This window comes from Perognathus longimembris, chromosome 8, assembly GCF_023159225.1.
Source record: "Perognathus longimembris pacificus isolate PPM17 chromosome 8, ASM2315922v1, whole genome shotgun sequence".
NCBI lineage: Eukaryota > Metazoa > Chordata > Mammalia > Rodentia > Heteromyidae > Perognathus > Perognathus longimembris.
Window position 1 is genome coordinate 23,345,900 of NC_063168.1, and position 24,836 is coordinate 23,370,735.

Genomic DNA, 24,836 nt, shown 5'->3' on the forward strand with positions numbered 1-24,836 from the left:
TTACACAGAATAGCAATTGGTTTAAAATGTATGAATTGTTTCTGTAATTCTCCATGGTTGACTACAAGTGAAACTGGAAAGTGTAACTGTGTAACTAAAGGTTGATAACTAAATAGTATTTTTATATTGGTTCAGTTGATATTTCTCTGAAAAGATGGACATTATTCCACTGATACTTCCTGAATTTAAAGAAGAGCTTAGTATTTCAGTCCATGTGAGTGTCCTTCTGTAAACTGACTACAGCCAATGGGCCAAGTTTGGCCCATTGCATATTTTTGCAAATAAAACTTTATTGGAATACAGCCACAATGCATGGCTACTCTCTAATTACAAATTAGAGTTGGGTAATTGTGACTGACACAGTGTGGCCCACAGAACTTCAACTGTATGCTCTCTGGGGTTTTTTTTTTCCCCAGAAAAAAAAATTACTGACCTCTCCTTTAGTACACTAAAATAGTAACTACAGATTGTTCACATACTAATATCCTGGCTCTAGGGGAGTCTTTGAAGAAATTCTGTTTATAGTTACAATTCACTTAGAAATAATTGTTGAGCACCAGTCTTGTACTAGGCATATTTGTAGGAACCGAAAACACAAGGAAGAGAGTTATTAAGACACATAAAATTTTTGCCTTCATCAAATGATCATTTCTGGTGTAGAAGAGATAGTTATGCATATTTTCTTCTTTAAAAAAGTAGGTGGCCCTTTCCCTTTTTCTCTTTTACCTTTTACTTTTTAAATCGTTATTCTTCCCCTTCCCCTTACCTTTACCCATATGTTACTTTACCTTCCTTTTTTCTTTAGTGCTAGGTATGGAACCTAGGGTGTTGTAAATGCTAGGCAAGTGTTCTGCGTCTGTGCTACATCTCCATTTCTCATTTTTTTCTTATTAGATGATTTATAAAGTAGTTAACAAAATGTGATAGTGACTTAGGTTTACTAACTTACTGGACTTTGGGTGAGTATTACATGGGATACAGTGTCCATTGTCATTGAGACTTTATCAGCAAAGCATGTAGATGTCATTCTCCTTTTGAGTTACTTTGAGTTCTTATCTGTTAAGGTAACTGTGGATATTAGGGACTTTATATATATGTGTATATATATCTATATATGTATGTATATATTTATATATACATGCAAAGTTCATTGAGTTTCTCTGGGTCAGTTTTTCTTCTTCGAGAAATTCAGTGTTATAATTTCAAAATTATGGTAGCAATATTTCATTAGTTAAAGTCAGTTAGCTACTTAATTGGTATTACTCAAACAAAAAATGAAGTAGCAAGTTGTGAACTTAGTTTACATATCTTACCTCATTTACTTCTAGTAATTCCGTGAATTATTATAATTCCCATTTTACAGATGAAGATGAAGCTCAGAGAAGTTAGGTGAAACACAGATGTGGAGCTCATGTTGCATCTTGGCCTGGCACACACCAGGTTTAGCACTCTTGGCCATGTGCTTTTGCTTTGTAATTTGTGTAATTTGCAAGTAAATGTTTCCACGTTGGTATTAGTATGAATGGAGCTTTAATTCTACATGCTCTTCTGTTCATATTCTGTTTCTTTTTTTTACATGGAATATATATTTTTTAAATGTGTGTGTTTCAGATAATCATATCATCCAGGAAGATGGAAAAGAAGGGATCTGCAAAGAAAACACTCTACTAGATATGACACAGAAAGGCAGAAAACAATTAATTTCATCAGGAAATTCAGAAAGTATATCAGCAGAACAAAACTCAGGAAAAAAGTATAAAAATATTGATCAAGAAGAGCCTGTCATTTCATCCAAGGTGATTTTTTTAAAAAATCAGTATTTCATTATTTATTTTCTGTGTTACATGTTCTGGGTAGCAAGTACCACTTCACAGCCTTTGCCTAGATACAGTGATAGGAATTAATTATACTATATACATCAAGAAGAAGAAGACCTGCTTTTTATTATTGAGTTTATGAAGATAAAACTACCTTGGTTTTTAATGCACAGGTTAATGTACATTATAGAAAATGAAAGTATCCACTTAGAAATTTTCAGCCTGGGAAAAGATGGAGACTATGTACCTCTGGTCATCATTTGGTGCCTCAGTCCTGAAAACCTAGCTCTTGCATTCCACGTTGAGGAACTGGTTTCTGTCTCGTGAGGAGGAGGCAGGTGTGAGGGTAGAATATGAGAGGACTGACTTCTGTGACAGCTGCTGACGTTTGACCTGTTCCCGAGCACACTGTTCCAAGACCAATGCTATTCTTTTTACTCTTTCCGAGACTAAAAAGTGAAGACCCACAAAGCTCTGCCATTGGTTTACAAGTATTAGGGAAATTCTCACCATAAGCCACTTCTCTCCAAATAAGAAAAATGCATAAATTTTCTGCCCTGGGGCTGTCACTCTCTTGTTCCATTTTTGAAAAGCATCTGAAAAATGGGCCTCATTATTCTGAATACCCACTGTTAAGGAATGCCAATTCAGCAAATCATCCTAATGAGTTTGTAAAAACTGAAAGAGGAAAGAAAAGGTCTAGAAACACTTTAAGAATCACGGTGGAAGTGAGCTTGTGGTGGATTGTTCAGACCTGTCCTGTGAGTTGTTCTTTTCATACTTAGAGAAGAAAGGATAGGAGGTAGGAAAAGGAAGGTAGTACAGAGGAGGCGAAGACACAAGAAAAGTTAGAAGGGCAAATAAGATCCAGATACAGAAGATTCAAATACAGATTGAGAATCTCTAATCCCCTGACCAAAAATCTTAAATACTCCCAAATCTGAAACTCTGCACACTGATAAGATATTCAAAATGATTTGGATTTGGGCCCTGAAATGTCAGATTTTTGATATGCAGATTAGGGATGCTCAACTGTATGTCTATGTGCATATTCCAAAATTAAAAAAAAAACCTCTGAAATGTAGAGTATTTCTAGTTGCAATCATTTTAGATATGGGATACTCAGCTATAGTAGACTGGGAATTATTGTTCTTAGAAGTCTTAGTGCAAGTTTAAGTAGCAATGTGAGATGGAGGTAAAGCCATTAGGAAGAAGAGGAAGGGGTATTTTGCAGAGAGATTGCCTTAAGATATTTTCAGCCATAAGATAATTTCTGCAACTCTCTTCAACAGAGATTAGAAGAAAATGAGGTAAAAAACTAGGAATGAAGGAAGAGTTATTTGTTAACATAGTCAAGAAATAGAATTGCTAGGCACTGGTAGTGCAAGCCTTTAATTCTAGCTACTCAAGAGGATCCAATTGAAAGCACTGTAGTTTGAAGCCAGTCCAAGCCAAAAAGTCTGCAAGACTCTATCTTCAATTAACAGGCAGAAAGCCAGGCTGGAAACATGGCTCAATGGTAGAGTGCCATCTGAGCAAGCAACCTGAGCAAGTACAAAGCCCCAAGTTCAAACTCTGCTACTAGCAAAAAGAAAATAAAAGAGAGAAAGAAATAGAATCTGAGCCAAGGCAGTGACTTTTTTTTTTAAAAGTTTTTATTATAAAACTGATGTACAGAGAGGTTACAGTTTCATACGTTAGGCATTGGATACTTTTCTTGTACTGTTTGTTACCTTGTCCCTCATACCCCCCTCCCCTCTCCCCCTTTCCCCCCCTGCGGTGTTCAGTTCACTTACACCAAACAGTTTTGCAAGTATTGCTTTTGTTGTTGTTTCTCTTATTTTACCCTTTGTCTCTCAATTTTGGTATTCCCTTTGAATTTCCTAATTCTAATACCAGTACACACTGTTTCCCATTCACTCAGATAAGATTACAGAGATAGTGTAGATACAATCACAAGAAGGTGATACATGAACATCATCAATAGTAGAAACTACAGATACACATGGGATGTTGAAAGTAGTTACAACTGTGATATAACAATCATTTCCATAAAATGGAGTTCATTTCACTTAGCATCATCTTATGTGATTATAAGGGTATAGCTATTGGGCTCTTGTGATCCTCTGCTGTGACTTGCCTAAACCTGTGCTAATTATTCCCAATAAGGGAGACAATAGAGTCCATGGTTCTTTGGGTCTAGCTCACTTCACTTAGTATAATTTTTTCCAAGTCCTTCCATTTCCTTACAAATGGGGCAATGTCATTCTTTCTGATAGAGGCATAAAATTCCATTGTGTATATGTACCACATTTTCCTGATCCATTCGTCTACGGAGGGGCATCTGGGTTGGTTCCAGATTCTCGCTATGACAAATTGTGCTGCAATGAACATTGTTGTGCTGGTGGCATTACTGTGATTTTGTTTGTGGTTTTTTTGGATAAATACCCAAAAGTGGGTTGCTGGGTCATAGGGGAGTTCTACATTTAGCCTTCTGAGGACTCTCCATACTGCTTGCCAGAGTGGCTGAACCAGTGTACATTCCCACCAACAATGAAGTAGGGTTCCCTTTTGGCCACATCCCCTCCAACAATTGTTATTGTTAGTTTTCTTGATATATGACATTTTTACTGGGGTGAGATGGAATCTCAATGTTGCTTTGATTTGCATTTCCTTTATGGCCAGTGATGTAGAGCACTTTTTCATATGTCTCTTGGCCATTCTCATTTCCTCATCAGAGAAGTCTCTTTGTAGGTCTTTAGCCCACTTGATGAGTGGGCTATTAGTTCTTTGCAGTTTTGTTTTGGAGGAAGGTAATTTTTTTTAGTTCTGCATATATTTTAGATATGAGGCCTTTGTCGGTTGAATGGCCGGTAAAGATCTTCTCCCAGTCTGTGGACTTTCTGTTTATCTTGCAAGCTATGTCCTTTGCTGTGCAGAAGCTCTGCAGTTTGATGCAGTCCCATTTGTCCAACCTTTCTTTGATTTGTAGCCTTTCTGGGTCTTTGTTCAGGAACCAAGGCAGTGACTTTAAGGATGATGAGGAAGCATTGGATTTGAAAAATACCTGGTAAGAAAAATTAGCACTAATTGTTCAAGTCTGGGAAAAGTTAGGAAAAGAAGGAATGAAAGGAAAACTTCCAAATTTCTAGATAGAAGGAATGACTATATTGATTGTATTGTCAGTAACTGTGGTAGAGAATACAGAGGCAGGATTTTTGTTTTGGCATTTGGAGTTTGAGGAACACGTAGTATTGAGGAAGAAATGCTGAGCTGGTGGTTGAATATATCAATTTGAAGCTCAGGAATGAAATGGGGAGGTTGGGATTATTCAGTCATTAATGTATGGATGCTAATGGAATTGATGCAGGACTTTTAAGACAACTTAGCCACACAGACATTCTTGCCAAGGGAAGCTTGGAAACGATAACAAATTACCTCACTGAGTTTATATGAGAGGAGAAGTTCTTTCCCTGGCAATACATTAAGAGTTCAGATGGTTGGGGGCTGGGGATATAGCCTAGTGGCAAGAGTGCCTGCCTCAGATACACGAGGCCCTAGGTTCGATTCCCCAGCACCACATATACAGAAAACGGCCAGAAGCGGCGCTGTGGCTCAAGTGGCAGAGTGCTAGCCTTGAGCGGGAAGAAGCCAGGGACAGTGCTCAGGCCCTGAGTCCAAGGCCCAGGACTGGCCAAAAAAAAAAAAAGAGTTCAGATGGTTGAAGGGCAGGGAAGTGCTTTGGGGCAAGTTATCAGACTGTTTTACTAGCTTTATTAGTGCATTCTAGTCACCGCCAAGCACCAAGGGTACCTTCCAGCAGTTTCCTTTGCAGGAAATCTGGTCACTCTTAGGAATTTCTAGCATTCCGTTTATTCCCATACTTCTATTTCCATCTAATCTTAAGAAATAAGCAATGTGGGAATGTTTAGAAAAATAATGAAGCTCTCTTTCTTCTACCTTCTATAGAGAGAGCCTCTTCCATCTTTCCTGTTCCTTGACTTGTCAGTTCAACGACTAGTTCAAGCTCCTAAGCTTTGTAGTTGGCACAGTACTTTTAAGTCTCAGCAAACTTAAAAATTACTGCATGTAATGGATTTTGGGATCATTTATAAATAATTGAAACCATGAGTGTTAAATTTTTGAATGCCAAGGGTCTATTATATATCAATATTTCATGGAATTCCGTAAAGAGAATTAAGAATTCAAGTTTTGGAGCCTCTTAAAATATATTTGAGAATCCCTCATCCATAGTATTGTTACCACTGGTTTTTAACATTTCTTTCTCTTTCAGAATAAGTTAACATGTTAAACATGCTCTTTGTAAGGATTTAAACTGTTTTTTAAAAATAAAAGAATATTTTCTTTATATTTTGTGAAACTAAAATAGGAAATTAAATTATGATGCTATACATTTTATTATATTTCATTTTCTTTGGGTTTTTCACTTAAAATGATACCTGCTTATTGTTAAAAATAACTATAGAAATATGCAGAATAAAGAGGGAAGACTTGGCTTTGTCCCATTCTTTCATCCCATTGTCTTACTAATATTTTGCATGATTCTAAGTGTTCTAATTGGGTTTATATAAGTAGACATGTATAAATATATAATAAGCTAAATTGCATAACAGTATATAGACTATTCTTGTTTGCTTAAAGACATTTTTAGAGAGGTAACTATTATTTCAATTTCTGTACAATGTTTCATAGTAGGAATGTATTCTAATTTATTTTACCATTTCCCTACTTTTGTCTTTTTTTTTTCCTGTAATAAGTGGGCTAGGCTGCTTAGCGTGATATTTTCCCTGTCTCCCTCAAACTACCACTGTGAGCAGAATCTGGGATCAGAGGTACTAAACATGAGTATCTCATGTTTGAAAGGAGCCACTATCAATGAGGATCAGTTCTTCCTCATTGAGCCTTTTAAATGGTATATGAAGACTCCACCCTCATACTCCCAGGCTTTGTATAGAATTGAGAGGCTGAAAGTTCTAAGGTATAGGGAGTTTGCAGTTTGTTGGAAGAAGTTACTTCCTCCCTTTCTGACATCAAGAGGAGAATGACACTCCAAGAGAATTACCTATGGCATTTGGAAATGCCATCTTGAACCTGAGACTGACATTTTATTGGAGATCTAGTGGATTTGCTGATCACTGCTAAGCAGGGAAAATGAAAACTGGACTGTCAAGTCAGAGGACAGGTTAGGATTACTCACTTCCTAGTTCAGAGTTCTCATTGCTGAATTGTGCCAGTTAGTTCTGCAGTAGTGCAGGATGAGATTGGAGAGTAGTCAAGTGGTTTAGAAGCAGAATGTATGGTTTAGAGTAGTTGGCATGAATGCTACCAGCAGGAAATAGCCAAGTAATTGCTGTTCTCATAGTTCTTTTGTTAGTTTACAGAATGACTATAAAAGCCAGGTTCATTAGCAAGATGATTAGTCACTTAAATAGTATTTTGCAGTTCTATAGTGTGTTTCTTTAAAAAGGAAAGAAAAATATTAAACACTTAGTATTAATAATAATATTAGTATTAATAAATTCGACCTGTTGGAATTAAGCAGTGAAACTAGCTGTTTCCAGATGGTAGCCATCATAACATGAATCCTTATTTGTCCATGAGGTAAATATATGTGTGGCTAATGCATTGTCATCAGCTAGGGGTCATTATCAGGATGACTAGCATTTATCTGAGCAATGTTCCTTTCTCTGCAGGAAGTGTTAAGTCATTAGAGGGCTTTTAAAACAAGACTAGGCTTACTACTTGTGCTGGTGGTAGGTGTAAATTCAAAAGGTTCTACAATTCTAATGAGAGTATTTACTTGGTGCAAAGCACCTTTAAATTGGTTAAATGGAAACTTTTATTCAGATCATCTCAATGGAAACATGCTTTTTGTCAGAATGGGTCCTAACATACCTTCATCAATTTTATTTTATTTTATTTTTGGTGAGCATAGTACTGTTTATGGCTTCTGACCTTTTTCCTGATCTTTTGTAGGAAATACCAGACTCATTTTCTCCAATTACATTAAATAATATAAATATGAGTAGTATAAAGACTAATGCACAGAGACACAAAATTGTAGTTGAACATAAAGTTGTGACTAAGGAAACACCAAATGAAGAGGACAAGGCAGCAAGCTGTTCTAAGAGTTGTTTGAGTGTCCAAAGCAAGTTGTTCCCCACTGAGTCTGACAGATGCCATCTGGATTCTGGCTCTGATCCCTCCAGTCCTCAAACTTTTCATACAAAGACAATGGATTCACTTCCACAAGGCTCACAAGGAAACAAGGTCATGAGGACATCCTGCATGTATGGGGCAAACTGCTACAGGTAAAATGAAATCACAGGTAGAATATAATGCCACTATTAGGTAGCATAGAACCATGGAGATCTATGCTATAGTGTATTAAAAACCTAGTATAACCCCATTGGCTTAGGTTGGGAGCTTTACCATGTTTCTAGTATTATCACTGGGTTGCACTTTCTGTATGCATTCTAGCAAATCATGCCAGAGGCTTTTAAGATACAACAGGGAATTAAATGTTTTAAAGGTAGACATGCTGACTAATGCAAAGGTCTAAATACTGGAAAATCCAGACTTGAAAATGGAACCATCCAGACTTAAATACTACTTATTTAATGGCTCAGTACTAGGGAGATGGTTTCACAAATAGTTTTTGTATATAGTCTAACTATTAGGATAACTATAGATTGCTTTGGCATCTTACCACATTTGTGTATTTTCTTTTATATTTTTCTAATAAAATATTTTTTTCTATTTTCATATTGTGAAATTTAAAATAATGATTTTTTATGAATTCAAATGATAATCAGTTTTATGCTATGATATCATTATAATGTTTATAATTACATGCATATAGTTACACAGTCCCATTTCAAAATTTTTTTTGTCATTGCAACTTATTTAAGGAAATAATATAACTGTGCATGCTAGTCACTTGTCTTTCATGCAAAGAGTATAATTATATCACATATTCTGTTTATTTTATACTCATTATATTTCTCATAAAAGTATACTGTCATTTTAGAAGGTGCCAGTGGCTCACACCTGTAATACTAGCTTCTCAAGAGGATGAGACCTCAGGATTGAGGTTAGAAGCCAGCACCAGCAGGAAAGTCCATGAAACTCTAATCACCACTAAACTACCATAAAAAGACAGAAGTGGAGCTGTGGCTCAAGTGGTAGGACACTATCCTTGAGCAAAAAATGCTCAGGGACAGAGCCCAGACCCAAAGTTCAAACCCTGGAACAGGCTCCAAAAAGAAAAAGTACATTGTCATTTTAGTATTTGGATAAATGTTAAAACTTCCCATTTATCTTTGTTAAAACATGATTGATGATGATTGAATATTTTGTCTATTATTCATTTGTGTTTAGTTTTTATCAGCCTTGACTTTAGATTTTAAATAATTTTTATATACTTAATACCTAAGAAATATTTAACACTGAAACAAAAAATCCAAAATGTTTTTGTTACAAAGGAGAGGAAATGACATATACTGAGTTCTTGTTACATGTATTCATAATTAAATCCCATTTAAATGTAGCTTTTCTTCAGCTTCAGTGTTACAGCTTTAGTTCATACTTCTTGTTCTCTTTATTTCCTATCTCCATACTTCCCCTAAGTTGATACCATTGAAAAGTTTATTCTTTGGTGTTATACAGTTTTTCTATTAATGCTGTATATTCCCTTAATAAACCTTAAAAACCAGATGTAAATTGAATTTCTCTCTTTTCAGTGAATAGAACATTTATTCCTTTAATTTGTCCTATAACTTTTATAACTTTTATCTACAAAAGGTCACGCCAGTCATTTGAGAGTTAATAGGATAAGGCAATGTTTTCACCTCTGGTTATTGTGAAGTTTGTGAAGTATTGTTGAAGACAAGTGAGAAAGAGAGACAGAAAGAATGAGGAGACCTGCGCACCCACATTTGAAAATGCCAGAGGCAGCCAGGACACAGAGTCTTCTTTGTTTTTTTGTGTCACTTGCCAAACTTGTTGTCTTGGGACTTAGACAACAACAAATGAGTTCAATGTTAAGAAAGAAGGAAGGGCCCTGAAAATGGAATCCTAGATATCTAGGAGGAAAATATGAGTATAAGTAGAGATTAATATTGGTTATAGTAAGCAGTAATAATTTATAAAATTAAAATATTTGAAAATAGCACAAATATGATTGGGTTATGGGAGTAGTGAACCTATCATGAGTGAATTAATGCCTTTCTCATGAGAGTAAACTCCTGCTTTCATGGGACTGTAAGAGTGGGGTATCATGTTTTATCTACCCCTCATGTTTTAACTCCCTGTATCTACCCTCACTTTCCTTCCATCAAGTTATAGCTCAGCAGGAGGCCATTGCCAAATGCTGTCCTTGTCTTGAACGTCCCAATCCACAAGACAAATGTTTCCAATCTAGCCTTATATTTTCCTTCCTTCCTTCCTTCCTTCCTTCCTTCCTTCCTTCCTTCCTTCCTTCCTTCCTTCCTTCCTTCCTTCCTTCCTTCCTTCCTTCCTTTTTTTTGTCAGTTGTGGGGCTTGAACTCAGGGCCTGGGCACTGTCCCTGAGCCTTTTTGTGCTCAAGGCTAGCATTCTACCATTTGAGCCACAGCATCTCTTCCATCCTTATATATTTCTAATAGGGAAAAATAACCCATATAAACAAAAGTTTTCATGAATTTTAAGATTGTAAAAGAGGCCTGAAACTGAAGAGTTTAAGAAATACTTTTAGAACAGTAGAACGAGCTTTGTGTAGTCAAATGGGTTTAATGGCTAAGGAGGTGTTACAGAAGATTTGTAAGGAGGTTTGTTCTGTTCATTTTCTTAGCAGATGGTACATAGATGTGTTCACTTCATTTAAACTTTTAAAAAGCATATGCTGGTGATATTTATGTTATATATTTATTATGGACCTATGTGTGCTTATAAAGCATTTGACATGAGAAATTTATAGTTTCTGTGAGAATCCTATACTGACTAGATGTCATCAACTTTATGTCATCACCATAGTATATTGGTTCTTGTTCTGAAACAGTCAGTGTGTGTTGCTTGATACATGCTACAGTCACTAAATATCTGTCATTCTGACAGTCCTTTGTCACCCTCATAGGAAGAATCCTGTCCATTTCCAACACTTCAGCCACCCTGGCGACGATGACTATGGAGATGTACAAGTGGTGGATGAAGAAGAAGCTGATGGCCGGCCTGAATGCCCCTATGGAGCCTCTTGCTACAGGTAAGGAAATTGAGTGTTTGGCTGTACCTCTCACCTGAAATTCTCTTTGTTTTCCAAAAAAATTATTTAAATAGTTGTACAAAGGTGTTTCAATTCACCACGTCCAATTTATGTGTGCAGTGCATATTGATTAGTATCACCCCTTTATTATTCTACTCCCATATTTTCCAACCCTACTCATTCCCTTGCTTCTTAGTTTTATTTTCATGTCTGTATATTATCCTAAATTCTTTTCTTGATTTTGAGCAGATTATCATCTCAAGCCTATGTCTTTTACACTTCCATAGATAACAGATTTTCATTTTTTTAACAGGTAGAAGGATGTTTCTTTTAGATATTCCTAAATTGTTGAAGTTTCAAATATTATAAATACCTGAAATTGTCTTTATTTCTAACTTCAAAATGCAGATCAGGTAATTAAGGACTTTCTCCTTAACATATCCACTGGGGATGTTATCTCTGACTCTCCTGCTACTTTACCATTCTTGCCAACACCTAAAACTCGGTCATAACAGAAGAGTAAGAGTATCTCTCCTGTGTTTCTATACCATGCACTGAGTAGGGCTTCTCTTTTGAGAATGTGTTTCATTATCAGAATTTTCCCCTCTAGGCAGCAAGGATCTAGACAGCAAAGGATTTTGTCCTTGTTGAAAACTTTATTTAATGAATTGGCGAATTTGAGTTGAACTGAACTACCAAAGTGAAAATAGAGAGTGTAATACTAGAACAACATATTTGCAGTTTGAATTCAGGGCCCTGAGCTTGCCAGACAGGCACTCTACCCCTTGAGCTTCTCTCCCAGATCTATTTGGTATTCAGTTATACTTTGGATAGCTTCTTATACTTTCACAAGTCTCAGACTATGATTATCCTCCCACTTCCCTTGTAGTTGAGATTATAAACAAGTATCACTACAGCTGGTTTATTAAGCTAGGGTCTCACTAACATTTTACCTAGGCTAGCCTTCATTTTGATCCTGAGATTACAGGACTGTACCACTATGCCTAGCCCAACATAGCCATCTTTTTTAGATAATGTGTATTTTAGATAATAATATTTAGATAATGTGTAATAATGTGTATTTTGCAAATACACATTATTGAACCTACATGGCCACCTAAAGTTGTCACTGTGTTGGTGATTGTGGTGTTCCATAAGAGGATATAATTAGTTTCTGAAACTGGAAAGGAAAAGCAAACATATAATATCTTATCATCTGAAAAATAAATGCTCCACTGTGCAAGCAGGAAGAGCATCCTATAGATAATAAGAGGAGGTTATGATTGACTCAATAAACTTGAAAATTTAGGAGAAATGGACATATTTCTAGAAAAATACAACTTTAGAAAGCAGATGCAAGAAAAAAGAAAGTCCAAGGGGCTGGGAATGACTTAGTGGTAGAGTGCTTGACCTGCATGCATGAGGCCCTGAGTTCAATTACTTGGTACCACATAAATAAAATTAGAAAGTTAAGTGATTAAAAAAAGCAAATTCTATAACATTAGAGAAATCGAATGCATACTTAAGTGCACTCGGTCAAGTAAGAAGCAAATTATTGCATGTTATTTCAAAAAATGTAAAAAAAAAAATCCTCGTAAGTTGCTACACAACCCAGCAAGAATAATACAAGAAAGAAAAGATTACAAAGCAAGCTTACTTTCAATGCAAGTACCATGAAAAAACCTGAAAACTGAGTCAGGCTATAAATAAAAAGGAAAATGTAATGACCAAATGTGGTTTATTTTAGGAATGAAATTTTCACTAATGCACATTTCAATAGTAAGAACAATCTGATTTACGATATGAGCAGAATAAGTAAATATTAGTAGACATTCCTCCCCAAAAGACAAAAATCAGCACTTATTCATGATAAAAATGGACTACAAAACAGAGATGGAAGGGAGCTTCATTCCTATAAGGGATATTTATGAAATCTACAGCAAATACTCTTGGAAGTAACATACTAAAAATGTTCTTTCAAAGTCAGAAATAAGAAAAGGAGGCAGATTATCAGTATGTCCATTTATCTTTGCAGTAGCAATTCAAAGCGAGTGTAGTAAGACAAGACAAAAATTGTTAAGGATTGGAAGAGATAAAACTTACATTGTTTGCAGATTATTACTGTATGCATAGGAAATACAGAGTAGCCTTCTGATGAATTATAAATATTAATAAGTGCTTTGCAAGGTTTTTGGATATGAAGATCAATATATAAAATCAATTGAATTTCTATATTCCAATGCCAACCAGTTAGAAAATAAAGATAAAGGTAATATTTATAATAACATAAAAAAGTATCAGATTTTTAGAAATAAGTATAAGTATTAAAAAATCTCTTGTGGGCTGGGGATATAGCCTAGTGGCAAGAGTGCCTGCCTCGGATACACGAGGCCCTAGGTTCGATTCCCCAGCACCACGTATACAGAAAACGGCCAGAAGCGGCGCTGTGGCTCAAGTGGCAGAGTGCTAGCCTTGAGCAAAAAGAAGCCAGGGACAGTGCTCAGGCCCTGAGTCCAAGGCCCAGGACTGGCCAAAAAAAAAAAAAAAAAAATCTCTTGAGAAGCTATAAAATTTCAATGAGAGAAAAAGTTTTCAGGAAGACCTAATTATAAAGATGGACATGTTCTTGGTTGTTTTTAAGGTAGACTCTTACTTTTTGCCCTTATAGCCTAGACTGCAAACCTCCTATTTATTTGTTCCACTGTAACTGGGATGATAGCTATGCACCACCATAATAGGCATGCCTAAATTGTTCTACTGAGATGGGGAGTTGCAAATTTTTATGCCCAGGCTGGCTTGTAACCACAGTCCTCCTGATCTCATCTGACAAACTGGAATGACAGTGTGTGCCACTGTGCCCAAGCATTGGTTGACATGAAGTCTCATGAACTTTTTTTGCCTAAATTCATCTCAAATAATAATCCTGGGCTGGGAATATAGCCTAATGGTAGAGTGCTTGCCTTGTATACATGAAGCCCTCAGTTTGATTCCTCAGCACCACATATCTAGAAAGTGCCAGAAGTGACACTGTGGCTCAAGTGGCAGAGTGTTAGCAAAAAGAAGCTAGGGACAGTGCTCAGGCCTGGAGTCCAAGTTTCAGGACTGGAAAAAAAATCATAATCCTTCTGGTTTCTGTCTCCTAAATAGCTACAATTACAGGCGTGAGCTACCAGTACTCCGCTTAAATGAATCTTTAATCCTACTTAATGTCCTGTCAAAATGCCAACGACTTTATAGTATTACAATTCTGTCATATATGTAATAATCTGTCAGGTTTTTTTCTAGTTGTAAGAGTATTGGTTCAGTATGGTGCCTTGTATCTTTTCTTAGAAGCAAAATCCAAATGTATCTGTTCTTGAGAAAAGTAAGAAGACTTGACAAGACAAATGGTGTAAAACACTGCTGAATTTGTGTCACTTAAAAAAAAAAGAAAAGGTCAGAGCAGGGAATAGTCAACAGAAATTATTCCAAGACCACTAGCCTACCAGTGCTAATAAATGCATTCATTTCTTTATCTAAACATATCTATATAGACAGGAAAGGTTTTCTCCCTATGGAGGTTTCTTGTTGTTTAACTATATTTTGTCATTATATTAAAATGATGATTATCATTACTACTTTAGAAAGCCTTGACTACAGTATAGGCAGGACTATTCTGGACTGGAGGGAGAAGATTTGATTTAGATCTCACTAGCTTTATGGTCTTAGTAGCTCAGTCTATTTCCTTATTTTTGCAACAGTACGTAAAGTAAACAATGATACCTCACATTCTGCAAAAATCTCAGGAAAGAAAAATTAACAAAGGAAAAAATTCAGCTTTTATTTGTTTTACATTCTGATTCTAGCTGCAAATAACAAAGAATGAAAAACTTTTAGATAAGGTAATTTGAAAGAATCATTAACTTTCTAATTAAACCAAATAACAAATTCTAACTGCAGAATCGTATTATGTATTTATATACTATCTCTTCTCACATTATCATTATTACTTATACAGAATCATATCTAGTAGGTTTATTATCACTACTAAACAGAACCAATGTTATATTCCAAGTTCCCACTTTAATATTCTATTTTTGTCTTTTCTTTTTGTGCCTGTACTGGGGCTTGAACTCAGCATCTTGAGCTCTTACTTCCCTTTTTCCACTTAAGGCTGTCCCTCTACCACTTCAGCTACAAGTCTACTCCCTGATTTGTGCTAGTTAATTGGAGATAAGAGCCTCATGGACTTTTCTGCCTATGCTAGCTCCAAATTGTGATCTTTAGATTTCATCCTCCTAGTAGCTAGGATTACACTGTTGAGCCAGCCATAGGCACCTGACTTCTTTAACATTTTTGACAATCATTTACTAAATGTATACTGTTTAGTGCTAGAAAATGTTTTTCACTGTATCAAGAAAATAAAATGATTCAATTTAGTTTGGTTATTTTTACTATAACCACATGTGAAAAATACTAAAATTTCACAAATCATAAATCACTGAAACCATCAACAAATGGTATTTAGAAAACTAGAAACAATGTACACATTATTCTCAAATAGAAACAATATCTTAATTGAATGCTAGCTTTATATTGCATTATTATTATTACTATTATTATTATTATTACTATGATTATGCTTCCAAGTCTTGTTTTAATCTTTTGAATCTGTGTAATTTCAGTTTTTATTTTTGATATATCTAGGTATAATCAGGGTTGTATATACTATGTTAAGTAGTCTTATACTACATGTCAACTACTTAAGCTTTGTATTACCAAGTATTATTATGTAGGGTCACAGTTTTGTCAGTACAAAGCAAACGTGGAAACAGGAAACTATACATGTGTGAATATATTTCATTTTCTGCTATTTCATCCAAGAATAAAACAGGAAAAATAAATTCTGATTGCATAATTATATGCATACTGCAGTAAAAATAAAGACTTTCACATCTTCTTTAATGTAGAAAGTTAGTGTTTAGGAAAGTGTTTATGTAATTACATATAGTTATATGTAATTATAAAAATTTTTTTCTGGACCATAAGTATTGTTAACATTTTCTGACAAATCCTATTTGAAAATAATGATAATTTGAAAAAACTAGAAGGTATTCTCATTTTAAACATCTTACATATTTAACTGATTTCTTTTGTTCTGTTCACTGATTTCTGTTGGAAGACTCTCACTCTATTTCATGGGTTTGATTAGTTTAAGGCACTTGTCTGAACTAGAACATTAGATACATAATGTCCAGCATAACCCAGTGATGGCTGTTCTTGTCTCTGACTCATTCTCTTCCTGTGGTGAGTAATAGAATTTCATGCATCACTCCTAGGCTTACTTGGTAAATTAAGCACTAAATAGAATGTATACACATGAAACCAACCTTGAGGTTAAACTTAGGTGTATCACCTCAGATTTATAGATTCTTATGGACTTGTGTATTACTCTAGGGAATATTTAATACCTTGATTTTTTTCCACAATTGCCACCTAGCTACAATGTAGACTTATATGGAAAAAATAGTTTGTATTATTATGAAATAACTGATTTTTGTTTTGACAAGTCCTGAGGCTTGGACTCAGCCTGAGTACTGTCTGTGGCTTCTTTTTCCTCAAGGCTAGCAGTATACCTCTTGAACCACAGTGCCACTTCCAGCTTTTTCTATTTATGTGGTGCTGAGGAATTGAACCCAGGGCTTCATACATGCTAAGCAAGTACTTTACTGTTAAGCCATATTCCCACCCCGAAATAAATGATTTTTGAGAATGGAATCTGCATATCCAAATATTAGAAATTAGTACATAAATGTGTGAAATATGATTGAGAAGCATTCAAGCAGAATTATATATATTGTTGAAGGAAAAAATTTAGCCATTTAGTATTAATTGCAAATTACATCTATTGACAGAGTTTTCAGATATTTTAAGACATCTTAAAGCAAAATTGATTTTTATGTCTAAAAAAAGACTAATATCTATGAAACGCCTAATAGCCTACATCTATTCATAGATTTGACTTCATCTAACCCTCAGAACAAAGAAGCTCGTTCTATGTTTGCCTTTCAGATAAAGAAAGAGGCTTGGTTCACAGATTTTCCCTAAGTCAGTGGTTTAGTTTACATTCTGGCTCAGCTCTTCTGATTCTACAAACTCTAAAGTTCAAAGATAAAAAAATAGATGTGAACAGGTCCAAGAGGGAGTGGCATCTCTCTATCAGGCATTTGTGTACGACTCTGTTCCCAGATGACCTGAGTGATTGACTAGAGCTAAGTATCTTACAGTGCTGAGCAAGTTGTACCTCAGGAACCTGTTACAATTGACTCTGATTAATATGATGGTCAGGTTTTCATGGTTTCCTGGAGAAGCAATACCAATTGTTAATGGCAGGAAATTCTAATGTATTTCAGTCTTAGGTTTATGTAAAAAGATTCAATGAGTACTTTGACTGTTAATAAGTATGAGCACATTGACAGTCATTTCAACATAGTAATACTAGGAATACTCTGACATATATCCAGTAGAAAAACTGCCTCCCAAATGGATTGGTTTCTGACAAACATCAGGATCCATAGACTGAAGTTTACTAAATATCACAATTACAAATTAGCATTAACTACAAGAAGGGCATTTTTTTTAATCTGACCAGTCATTTTATGTCATTTAATTGGGAGTTAATTCCATGAATATTGATAGTTCAGACTGAGAGATGTTTGATAACTCCTGCCATGTTATCCACCTTCTTAGGGCCCTGCCTTGTCATTTCTTATTATATTTATTTGGTTCTCTGGTAACCAGCCATTTTCTTTGTCAGTATCAAGACTCTTATCTCCACTGAAGTCCTCAGAAAAAGTTAGAAGTTGTTTTGTGGCTCAAGTGGTAGAGCACTAGCCTTGACAATAAAAAGCTAAGGGGCTGAATCCTGGCACAGAGTTAAAGTTCGAGGATAGGCACAAAAAAGAAGGAAGGAAGAGAGGGAGGGAGGGAGGGAGGGAGGGAGGGAGGGAAAGAGGAAGGCAGGCAAACAGGCAGGCAAAGAAATACAAAGACAGAATTCCCTGAAGTCTTTGTGAAAGCTATAAAGTTGGGCTAGGTGCTCTTCTTGGATCCTTTGCAGGCTCGGGGCAGTGGAACATCTGTGCTAATGTCTGGAGGGATAAGGTTTAAGTGCTAGGAAGGTCCTTTTCAATCCAGAAACTTTTGTACTCCAACCAATGAGAATTAAAAACTTGCTTGTATTATAAGTTATTCACTTTTAAAAAACAATTATTTTTCTTAAGAAGTTGTAAAGGTATCAAAACAAATGTCCATGTTTCCTATTTAATAGAAAAATATAGCAGATGACATGCTCTTATATAGAGAGAAATCCCTACTCTACCAAAAAATTGTTAGAACTAATAAATGAATTCAGTAAAGTAACAGGATATAAAATCAACATAAAAATCAGTAGCATTTTTAAACACTAATAGTCAACTATCTAAAAACAGGATTAATGAAAGACATAATACCTACAAAAAAGAAAATGCATAGAAATTAATTTACCAAGGAGGTGAAAACATATACATGGAAAACTATCAAACATTAATGGAAAATGGCAAAAACACCAATAAATGAAACATTTTTATAACTATGAATTGAAAGAGTTAATATTGCTAAAATGTCTATACTACCCAGAGTAGTCTGCTAATTCAGATTACTATCAAAATTCCAATGTCTCTGGGCACTAATGGTTCACCCTTGTAATCCTAGCTACTCAGGAGACACCGAGATCTGCGGAAAGCGATTCAAAGCCAGCTCAGGCCGGAAAGTGAGACTCTTATCTCCAATTAACCACTCAAAATCTGGAAATAGAGCTGTGGCTCAAAGTGGTGGAGTACTAGCCTGAAAGGATGAAAACCATTAGCAGTGCCTCAAAGAAACAACTTTAATGGAAATCTGTACATAAACTTGCTTTTTTCCAGTTTTTAAATGTAAAATTTCATGATACATTTTCTGCTGTTCAGTTTTTTGTTTCTTGTTTTTGTTTTGATGGCACTGAGTGTTGGATTCAGGGCCTCGAGCTTGCAGGCCGACACTCTACCACTTGAGCCACTCAGGAGCCCTTGCTTTTCTTTTTCAGAAGGTCCAACTATAGAGCTTTTATTTTATTCATTCATACATTTACTCTGAAATTGCTTGTCCTGGTCAGGATAGTTTGTGAGAGTGTGTAAATAGGATTTCTGAGTTCAACTGTGGCATGTTTGAAGAAAACAGAATGGAGAACTGCCTGTGCAAACTTCAGTCTGGACCAATCCTTCTGCTTTCTGCTGCTGCATCTTCATTTTTTCTTTTTACAAAGTTACTGTCCCTTTTCATCTTTGTGGCCTGCCAGTTGGTATCAGCAATTTTATAATGCTATTTGCTATATCAACTGTACTTAAGTCTCATAGGTAACTTTCTTGGTTTCATTTCTTTACTTGTTTTTAAAGCACATTTACTTACTTGAAAATTTCTAAGTCAGTTTTCAAAAAAGGCTGGAGCAAATAATTCAGATTATATGTAACTTTTCAGCAATCCTTCTCAAATTGGGCAAAGAAAGATAAGTAAGGTCTCTTGGCTACCTCAAACAGACATTGCCAAAGGAAGGACAAAAATACTTTAAATCTCAAACAACTATAGATAGTAAGTGATCCATATAGATAGGATGTTAACACTGAAGGATCTTGTGAAATTATATGGGACTTCACTGTTGTATTCTTGCCCACATGTTTAGGTTTGACTATTTTCAAACTAAAAAGTTTTCAAACGTATAGGTTACTTTCTTATAGTTGTGACCAAAATATCTGACCTAAACAACTTAAGGAAAGCAGGAGACATTTGGGCCTATGGTTTCAATGGGTGCTGTGCATGGTCTCTCTCCCATGCCATTGGCTCAGTCTTCCATGACTATGGGAGCATCTGGTAGAAGAAGGCTGTTCACTTCCTGGTGGATTCTAGGCAGAGAGACATGGAGGGGAAGGGGCTCTGGAGAGTGTACCCCAAAGACCTGCTCTCAGGGACCTACTTTCTCCAGCTAGACCCCACCCTCAGTTTCTTCAAATGCTGAACTAGGGACCAGGATCTCAACAAATGAGCCTTTGAAGGGACCTTTCAAAGTTCACCTGTGGTGTCTCACATGACCAGTCTTAAATGACCAGTAATCTTTTTTCTAGATTCAAGTAAAAAATACCTTTGTTATTCCAGTCTTCATCTTCCTCCCCTGGTGCCTAACATTAATTATACAGTATTATTATACTTATAATGACAGAACTTAATGTTCAGTGCTTTGTACGAGCTTGTTTAGAAAGGAAACATCTTCCCACAAATCGTCACTTCAGCTGTGCTTCTTTATGGCTACCCATCACTTCCAAGTTCTCCAGTTTATTTTTTTCAAGTCTGAAATTTCCTTTCCTTCAAAAGGTCAGATTTGGGTTAATTACCCCAACCATACAATCTTGAGTAGAATCTTTTTTCCATTTCTCAAAACTGTTGAGTTATGACCCTAATTAATTGTGCATTGCACTCCTGTAACACTCAATATTCACATTATAGGAAAAGTCAGAAGGAAGAGTAATAATACCCAAGTATCACTGACGTCTGACTCAGGCTTGACATGAAATAAGTACTCTGTGACTATTTCTTGAAATAGTCAATGACTCCATGGTTAACATTACCACTTCCCAAGTGCTTGGACTAAGGACTTACTGTGTGTTATCGCATGGGGTTGTATAACAGCTTCATGTCCCTGATATTTATTTGCTTTTCACAAGCAAGGAAACTGAAGCTTAGGCAGCCATTAAGGAGGTGGATTCACAGTAAGCCTTTCTAATATTAGTTGCTATTCTGATTTTATTTTAGTCACTGTCTTCCTAGTTTCGATAATAACACTTCTACCTATACAACTTTTACTTCTATTGAGAGTCTATAAGAAAGAAAATGTTGTGTTGGAAGTGGTGTTGTGTCTTAAAAGGAAGCCAGAGATAGTGCTCAGGTCCTGAGTTCAAGCCCAGTACTGGCAAAAAAACAAAAAACAAAAAACAAAAAAAAAACAAATAATAATAGAAAATGTTTTGTTTAGGAGAGGAGTTGTAATTATAAGTTAATCTTTTCTGAGCAGAGAAAAATCTTCCTTTTTTGCAGTTTTTGAATTAAACCTGTGTTATTCAGTTGACTCATACTAGCCACATGTAGCTGTTCATAATTTAATGGTAAATTAAGCAAAACTAAGTAAAAATTTAAATTCAGTTCCTTTGCTCTAATAGACATCTTTCAAGAGTTCATAGCCTCATGATCAGTTTTTACTGAACAATGTGGGTAGGAAACTTTTTTTTCCTTGGAGAAAGTTTAATTGGCAAGTGTTAAAATGATTCTAGGGTTTCAGTTGCAAGTCTTGAAAGTAGCATTAATTAAAGTCTGCCACAGAAGGCAGGTTACATGATTACAACAGCTTTCAAGCAGTAAAATTCCTTCCTGTTGTTCAACAAATTAAGAGGGAGATAAAAAGAATATAGGGAGAAAATAGTAGTCACTGCTGAAAACAAGAAAGCCCAGGTATTTATAATGGAGATGCTTCTATATGGTTAGAAATTATTTATTTTGCTCATCAGGATCCCACTGAGTGTCAGATGCACAAAGGATAAATATACATTACTTATAAGGTATAATTATTTACAAAATATTTTGCACACAAAGTGCACACTTTTTCAAATGATAGAAAAGAACCTTTAGAGACATTTTACACTAATACCACAAAGGAATTTATAAATGGAAAATTTATTCATCTAATTGTTGTAGCATTTAAAAATCCAGTTCATTAAATTGCCCAGATCTATGTCATTAGATGGTCATTGACTAAGCTGGAAAGTATAGATCATAGTCTCATATCGCTTATCCGCACCTGAGGATAAGCCACTAAGATCATACTTACTGCTTACTCTTACAACTCACAGACTAGACTAGATTTGAGGTTAGGAATCTGCTTCCTGAGACTGGCCATTTTAATCCACTTAATGCATCTGGAAATACAAAGTTGCAGGGAAAGACAATGGGAAAATTTTATATCAATCTATAATGTAAATTATTCAATTCTTCAAAAGTTGCTTTAGAGCTAGACACTGGCTGAGATCTGAGGACCTAGGTTTGAAACCAGCTCTCGTTAGCCAACAAAAAGAAGTGTAGTTCAAGCAGTAGAGCACAACCTATGAGCAAAAAATGCCAGGTAAGAAAGAAACGTCCTGAGTTTTAAGCCCCAGTACTGCTGTGTGCGTGGGTGCGCACACGCACGCGCACACACACACGATGTCTTAATTGTCCCAAATGAAAAGCAAAATGAAGAACATTATTTAGCATGAGACACAGAAGAAGCCTTTATGTAGTCCTTGTTTCCTGAAAGATATCATAAGAAGTTATTTCCCATCTTCACAGAAGTTGTTTTTCAATTAAGAAAATGCTTATCTAATGTCTGTCTTACCTCTGCCCCTAGACTGTCTCCTTAGGGGCAAGAATGTGTATCTCATCAAATATTTTAGCCTCATTGACTTCTTAGAGCCAGAATATAGTGAGACATTCAGACAATATTTACTGAATAAATGAATGTAAGTTGGTCCAGTAAAAATATTTATGATACAGGCACAATAGACAATTGTGTACCTCAGTACATACCTATTGCAGATATACCCCAGTTCACTCTTGTTGATCCCCTAAGAAAGAGGTACCAATCAATGTATTAATCATGTATAACCATTGTTTCATATTGTTGCTGCTAGCACAATTTTGCATTATCTGAATGATGTCATATAGGTATCATGTTTAACATTCTTTACAAGAACTTTTTTTTTTTTTTTTTTTTTTTTTGCCAGTCCTGGAGCTTGGACTCAGGGCCTGAGCACTGTCTCTGGCTTCTTTTTGCTCAAGGCTAGCACTCTACCTCTTGAGCCACAGTGCCACTTCCGGCTTTTTCTATTTATGTGGTGCTGAGGAATAGAACCCAGAGCTTCATGCACGCCAAGCAAGCACTCTACCGCTAAGCCACAATCCCAGCCCTCTCTGATGAACTTTATCTAATTCTCTACTTTGCCTTTGCACCTAGAAATGTGCCTGGCATGGAATAGGCGTTCAGCAAATACTATCATCAAAAGGCCAATATTTTTCAATATAAGACCTCTTATGGTTTAGTTTTATTGTAGATTATTTACTTTCTAGCTTAGGCTACAAGTCTTAATGATTTTTATTAATTGGAAAACTAGGCCTTATTTTTGTTTCTTTTATCTTTTTCAGGAAGAATCCCCAGCACAAGATTGAGTATAGACATAGTACAATTCCAGGTGAGTAGTTAAGCTCTGGATTCCATGATTTCTAGGAACAGTAATAAAATGGACTCTTTAACTGACTTAGTTTACATTTTTATCCTTGAACCACTGGTTAATTTGAGCTAGCATTGAATCACCTTCTTCAGAACCAAAGCACCCTTAGTAGATACTGAAGCTGTTGGGACAAACATAAAAACCCATGTGTTTGCTTTCTCTAAACTCTAATATTTTTCCTTTTAATAAATTCTGGCTTCTTTGCATCATTTATATAATGCAGAGACAAACTAGGCAAACAATTTATCCATGCCCACAAAGAGAGAATAAGATAGGCACTAACTAGACTGTGCTTACTTATGCGTGCATACATAAAACCAACTAGTGATGAAAATAGTCTCCCACTAAAAGAATTTAATTTGTATTTTTTTATTGGAACCTTCTTTAGTGAGTTAATGCTCTAGACATAAATATTCTGCTTTTATCTCAGCTAATAGAGTCTGAAGTTTTTGTTATATGCTAGACTTTCTTTACTGGGTTACATCTAATGATGTCTTATTTATGGTAAAGTAGCTTCTTTTTCAGCAATAAGATAATTTTTTATTAAAAATATGTTCTACTGACAAATTATGGCACTACCCAACCAGAGGACAGGTGTGTATCTTCATAGGAATAGAAACTGTTTACTGAAAGCTATTACTGCATCATATGCAAGACATCTGAATTTTCTCTGCAAAGATTTTGGAGTAATAACTGATTCTTGGAAATATCATTGAATGTTCTTTGTATGAAGAATATTTTCTAGAATCCTTAGTGTTTTCTTTTACTGGAAAATTAGTGTTTCTTAAGAAAAAATGTATACATATTTTTGGGCAACTCTTTATAATCTCATTTACAGTCATCGTTGTTACCAGTGCCCCCACCTACAGTTTGCCTTTCCACTGTTGTAGTTTCCCACTGCTGTCAGCCTGGATCTGAAAAATATCAACTACAAGAGTACAGAAATAACTGGTGCATAAGTTTGTTGTTGTTATTCTTGTACTGGTCTTGGGGCTTAAACTCAGGGTCTGGATGCTGTCCCTAAGTTTTGTTGTCCAGGGCTACTGCTCTACCACTTGAGCAACACCTCCACTTCTGGTTCTTTATTGGCAAATTGGAAATTAGAGTCTCATGGACTTTACTGCCTGGAGTAGCTTCATACCACAATCCTCATATCTCAGCTTCCTGAGTAGTTAGGATTACAGGTGTGAGCTACCAGTGCCCGGCCCAATTCCTAAGTTTAAAATAATTTCTATTATAGCATATTTTATTTATTATTCTATTCTATTATTGTTGTTCTTAATATTTTATTGTGTCTACTCATTCATGGTTTATCATAGGTGTGATTGCATAGGAGAAAACAGTGCATATAGAGGCCAGTAGTAGCTGTGGTTTAGGAGTCTACTAGGGACTTAGAA

General features: G+C 35.6%; 1 protein-coding gene across 3 annotated transcripts in view; it reads left to right on the forward strand.

Annotated features, from left to right (window-relative positions):
* Aplf (aprataxin and PNKP like factor) overlaps window positions 1-24,836 on the forward strand; it is a 49,855-nt gene that overhangs the window by 20,362 nt on the left and 4,657 nt on the right. For 2 of the 3 annotated variants that reach the window (XM_048352644.1, XM_048352646.1), the window contains 4 exons: window positions 1,612-1,796; window positions 7,815-8,149; window positions 10,952-11,077; window positions 23,354-23,400. In XM_048352644.1, coding sequence (XP_048208601.1) covers window positions 1,612-1,796; window positions 7,815-8,149; window positions 10,952-11,077; window positions 23,354-23,400 — 693 coding nt within the window. The remainder of the gene's footprint in view (window positions 1-1,611; window positions 1,797-7,814; window positions 8,150-10,951; window positions 11,078-23,353; window positions 23,401-24,836) is intronic. The other variant, XM_048352645.1, reaches the window with a different exon arrangement.